The following is a 5,950-nucleotide window of genomic DNA, read 5'->3' as shown; positions in this document are numbered from 1 at the left end:
AATTTACTCCTGGAGTGGTCATTTTTTCTCTGGGATAAAAAGCCTTACTATCTATCCACTTTTGATTTCTATCGGGAGAATGGCAATTCTCCCAGTAGGAAATAAACATCTGTACCTGGCCCACATTCCCTAATCCAACATTTATTTGTAAAGGGAGTCTTTAAAGGTTCTTGTATAACTCCTGCAGTGCCTGTACCCAGAACCTTTTGTGTCAAATACATGGAAGAGAATTTTTCTTATATGTTGCTATCACATTGCATCTTCCACATCTTCTACAGCATATTTTTGTGGTTGTATGTGAAGAAATGTTTTATGCAAATTCAACTATGTTCTTCAAAGAAACATTTCAAGTGACAGGTAAATTCTAAGGTTTTATTTTTTTCTGACAAAGTATGCAAAGCATCAATATTGGCATTTGAGGGTTTTTCCTTTTTATTTTAACACCTAATACAATTCCAATTTAAAGGATTACTTGCACAAAAAAATAAACACATTTGGTATAAAAAATTTATCATCACTTTAACACCCTTTCTCTTATGACCTGCACCCTGTTTGGGGCAGAAACATATAAAGACTAATGGCACAAGTTTGTATTTTCTCTAAAGAGGTTTGTTTTTATGTACCCATGTACTCCAGAGGACACCAGCCCGCTTTATACAAGAACCATTTTCTTCAGCCTGCTGAATTTAGTTTCACAAAAGAAACAAAGCTATAAAGGCATTTAAAAACCATTGTCTTATAGTCTCTCTTTTTTAGAAGCACTGACTTTTTTGCACCATTTATATACATAATGTAACATAACAGCTCTTGAGTACAGTACATGCAGCAGAATGTCTGTTGAATATAAAACATACATTTAAAATCTTCACTTAGAATCCTTTGAAGACTGAATTATTGTAGAATGCCCACTGCTTAGAGAAAATGGTTGGAGAGTACAAATGTCTGCATATGTTGGCCACTGGAACAATCCAAAGCCAACTGGAATATTTGTAGCACATCAATAGTGCATAAATAATTTACTTACAATATTAAAACACAACTAGCAAAAGTAATAGTTCAATATCTTATGACTGCTAAATCTTTTAAGTGGTTGCAGAGAAGTGTTTTGTTTTCTTTTATTAAGTCCTCTATAAAATCTTTAGTATGTACTTTGTTTTCCAAATGAAGTTTATTTATGTCTACTGCCTCTTCTCTTCATTGCAGCAGTACATTGTGGACAATACCATTTTCCTTTTGGAGCCTCTGTCAGTCCAACACAGCCATAATGGAACCACTCTATAGGACACTGTAAAACAAATTTACAGGAAAAGTTTTATTACACCTGTGGCAAGAAAAAGATATTATGAAAACAGAAGCACTGCTCTAGATGATATAATGAAGGCTTGTAACCTATTCACTATATGCAAATTAAAAAGGGGAAAAAGTCCAATAATGAGAAGGATAGAGGAAAAACTCCACTTCCACATATACACTCATTTATAAATATAAATTAAACGTCAGCCGCAACCCTGGACTAATGTACCAAAGTAAAAGTTTAAATCTTTTCCTAAGTTTGGATTTAAACAGTTTTGTTGCATGTTAAAAAGCACAGTTGTAATTACATAATTACTCACTGCGTGTAAGTGTGTTAGGATGAGTTAATAAGCTAAAACTGAATATTTAACCAAGAAAAAACCAAACCAAATCATAGAACAATTTTTGCCGAACTATCATCAATAGATACTGTGCCTGAATGAAGCAAAAGTTCAATTGCTTAGATTTGAATGATGATCTCTCAAAAATGCATAAGAACACATACCAACGAGAGTACTATAACAATACAGTGAAAAGGGAAGACAACCTGAAGAGCAACTGAACTGGCATGCATATTAACTAACATTAATCATAGTATTTCACATTATACTCCTAGGTAAATTTTAGATTCTAATTATAGAATCACAGAAAGGTAGGGTTGGAAGGGACCTCAGGAGCTCATCTAGCCCAACCTCCTACTCAAAGCAGGACCAGCCCCAACTTGATCATCCCAGCCAAGCTTTGTCTAGTCGGGTTTTGAAAAACTCCAAGGATGGAGCTTCCATAATCTCTCTGGGTAACCTGTTCCAGTGTTTTGCTACCCTCTTAGTGACATAATTCTTCCTAATATCTAACTTAAATTTCCCTTGCTGCAACTTGAGACTGTTGCTCCTTTTCTGTGATCTGTCACCACTGAGAACAATCTAGCTCTATCCCGTTTCGAACCCCCCTTCAGGTAGTTGAAGGCTGCTATTAAATCCCCACCTCAGTCTTCTCTTCTCTAGACTGAATAAACCCAGTTCCCTGAGCCTCTCCTCACAAGTCACATGCACTAGCCTTCTCACCACTTTTGTTGCCCTCTGCTGGACTCTCTCCAACCTGTTCACATCCTTTGTGTAGTCAGGGGCCCAAAACTGAACACAGTACTCCAGATGTGGCCTCACCAGTGCTGAACAGAGGGGAAGAATCACTTCCCTAACAACACACCTACCAATGCAACCCAGTATGCCATTGGCCTTCTTGACAACAAGGACAAACTGTTAGCTCATATTCAGCTTATTGTCCACTGTAAGCCCCAGAGTTGCTGCCCAGGCAGTCAGCCCCCAGCCTGTAGTGGTGCATGGGATTGTTCTGTCCTAAGTGCAGGACTTTGCACTTGTCTTCACTGAACATCACGATATTCCTTTTGGCCCAATCCTCCAATCTCTCTAAGTCACTCTGAATCCTAGCCCTACCCTCCAGTGTATCTACTACTCCCCCCAGCTTGGTGTCATCTGCAAACTTGCTGAGGGTGCACTCCATGCCATCTTCCAGGTCATTGATAAAGATATTGAACAAAACTAGTCCCAGGACCGAACCCTGGGGCAATCCACTTAATACTAGCTACCAACTAGACATTGAGCCATCATTTACTAATCTCTGAGCCCAATGCTCCTGCCAGTTTTCTATCCACCTTACAGTCCATTCATCCAGCCCATACCTCCTTAGCTTGCCTGCAAGAATTCTGTGGGAGACTGTATCAAATGCTTTGCTAAAATCAAGGTACACCGCATCTTCTGGTCTCCCCACAAAACCAGTCACCTCATGACAAAGCAATCAGGTTGGTCAGGCATGACTTGCCATTAGTGAACTGCCATGCTGACTGTTCCTAATCATCTTTTTCTCCTCCAAGTGTTTAGAAGTGGATTCCAGGAGGATCTCCTCCATGATTTTTCCAGTGACTGAGGTGAGCCTGACTGGTCTGTAGTTCCCTGGATTCTCCTTCTCTTTTTTAAATATAGGCACTATGTTTGACCTTTTTCAATCATCTGGGACCTCTCCTGATCACCACAAGTTTTCAAAGATGATGGCCAACGGCTCTGCAGTCACATCAGCCAACGCCCTCAGCACCTTTGGGTGCATCAGCCCCATGGACTTGTACACATCCAGCCTTTCAAAGTAGTCCCTAATCTGTTCTTTCAGCACTGAGGGCTGCTCAGCTCCTCCCCAAACTGTGCTGAGCAGTGCAGAAGTCTGGGAGCTGTCTTTGTTTGTGAAAACTGAGGCAAAAAAGGCATTAAGCACTTCAGCCTTTTCTGCATCCTGTCACAAGGTTGCCTTTCCTGACTTCATCCCTGAGCGATGCTCTATATTCTTCCCTAGCTGTCTGTCCAAGTTTCTACTTCTTATAAGTTTCCTTTTTGTGATTTAGTTTGCAAAAGAGTTCCCTGCTAAGCCAAGCTGGTCTTCTGCCATACTTGCTAGTTTCCCTGCACATTGGGATGGTTTGTTCCTGCCCTCTCAGTAAGGCTTCTTTCAAGTACAGCCAGCTCTCCTGGACTCCTCTCCCCTCAGTATGGCTTCTCAGAGAATCCTGCCCACGAGTTCCCCGAGTGAGTCCAAGTCTGCTTTTTTGAAGTCCAGGGTCCTTACTCTGCTGTTCTTCATTCTTCCTTTCCTCAGGATCCTGAACTCAATCATCTCGTGGTCAGTGCTGCCCAACTTGCCATCCACTACTACATTCCCCACCAATTCTTCCCCGTCTGTGAGCAGCAGGTCAAGAAAAGCATGGCTCCTAGTTGGCCACTCCAAGACTTGCACCAGGAAGTTGTCCCCAACACTGTCCAAAAACTTCCTGAGTTGCCTGTGCTCTGCTGTACTGCCCTCCCAGCAGATGTCAGGGTGACTGAAGCCCCTCAAGAGGACCAGGGTCTGTGATCGGGAAACTTCCACTAGCTGTTTGAAGAAAGTCTCATCCACCACTTCCTTCCTGGACTGTTGGTCTATAGACCAGACCCCCACCACAACATCACCCTTGTTGCTCTCCTCTCTGACCCTACCCCGAGACTCTCAACAGGCCTATCTCCAGCTTCATACTGGAGCTCTGAACAATCATATGGCTCTTTATATGAAGTGCAACTCCTCCTCCTCTCCCCCCCTCCCTGTACTTCCTGAACAGTTTGTACCCATCCAGACAGTGCTCCAGTCATGCAACCTATCCCACCATGTCTCTGTTATTCCAATCATATCATAGTTCCATGATTGTGCAAGGACTTCTAATTCTGCCTGCTTGTTGCTTCCTACTTGATCAGACAACCGGGTCACACTGCTTTCATATTACCTGAGAATCTGTACTGATACCTGCCTAATTTTTTATTGCTAGTCTCTCCCCACCATACTTTTGCACCGTTCAATTTTCTTACAGAGCTCCTCTGGTTGCCAGCTGTGTTGTTAGAATATTCAGCAAGTTATAGAAAAGCAAAATGATAAGTGGTAGATAGCAAAAACAAACTAAGACCAAAGCCCACTAAGACCAAGAGAGTAAAAGTGGTACACCTCTATCAGAAAGCCTCAGACCGCAAAAATGTCACCTTTGTGCTTCCATAAAAAAAAAAAAATTATGGTGGCAGAAAGCTCAGGCAAACAGACATCCAAGCCTCTCATCATGCTGCAAATGCCGAACATTGTGGCCATGACAATAGGTGGTAAAATTTGTGTTTTTTGTGGAGGATACTGGTTTGCTCTTCAGCTGCCCCAGGCAAGCACTCCCAGGGCTTCAGGAGCCCCATCTTGTGCAGGATTTAGCTTGTGGAGCCCTGAGAGTGCCTGCCCAGGTTTCTGTTTGCATAGACATGTCCTGGGAATCTCCTGGCGGGGGATTCCCCAAGCACATGTACTGTGCTACTCGGCTGACTCAGGGTGTGCTTCTGCAAGTATGGGGACCATAGGTTCCCTGGTTTGCAGAGGGGCACTCCAGGAATCCCTTGACTGGGGGCATGCATCCCCATGACCATTAACTGCTCTGCTGCATTCCAACTCAGGGCACCTGGGGTTCCCCTGTTTTTAGCTGTCCCACAGATGGGACACCAAAAGTAGCAGGGGCCTGACCCTAAGGGACAAAGGGCAAGATCTGTGGTGCCCAATAAAGCGTATTAGCTGTGCCAGGACACATCCAGGCACAGATGATCCTACTCTAAGGACAGTGTCTGTTTACAGCCTCTGTATTAAATTTATATCCAGACTGATCCCACTCCTTGTAGAAACAGGAGATTAACAACAGCACCACTATTATTACCAGTTTGTAATACTATATTTAATAGAAAAAAATACTGCTTAGTTGTGGAACTATTTAAGTCTGTCCAATATGAGGGCTTAGGACTGATTTCCATTTTCGGAAGTTTATATTTACCCCAATTTCCTAGGAAAAATATTTAGACTGATTTCAACTATTACATTTGGATAGAAAACAATTTTTAAAAATAACTGCAAGTTAAAAAAAAAACAAAACACTTAGAATATTATCTATCCATCCATCCATCTCTGTGCCCATTTTCTACTTAGACAAGAGTCTGCCAAATTACTGCAGGATCAAAGATAAAATACAGAGAGATGGGGGCGTGGCACTCTATATTAAGGAGTGCACATCCTCGTCAATTAGTAAGGAGTCAGGGGAGGGGCA

At 42.2% G+C, this 5,950-nt stretch overlaps 1 protein-coding gene across 1 annotated transcript in view; it reads right to left on the bottom strand.

The window, feature by feature from the left end:
- Window positions 1–353: 353 nt before the first annotated feature.
- ING3 (inhibitor of growth family member 3) overlaps window positions 354–5,950 on the bottom strand; it is a 25,836-nt gene continuing 20,239 nt past the window's right edge. Inside the window, exon 10 of the mRNA XM_019509263.1 lies at window positions 354–1,285. Within this exon, the coding sequence (XP_019364808.1) occupies window positions 1,169–1,285 (117 nt within the window). The 3' untranslated portion in view covers window positions 354–1,168. The remainder of the gene's footprint in view (window positions 1,286–5,950) is intronic.

Source organism: Gavialis gangeticus, unplaced genomic scaffold (assembly GCF_001723915.1).
Source record: "Gavialis gangeticus isolate Ggan-Ray unplaced genomic scaffold, GavGan_comp1, whole genome shotgun sequence".
NCBI lineage: Eukaryota > Metazoa > Chordata > Crocodylia > Gavialidae > Gavialis > Gavialis gangeticus.
This window is presented reverse-complemented; position numbering and strand designations above follow the sequence as displayed.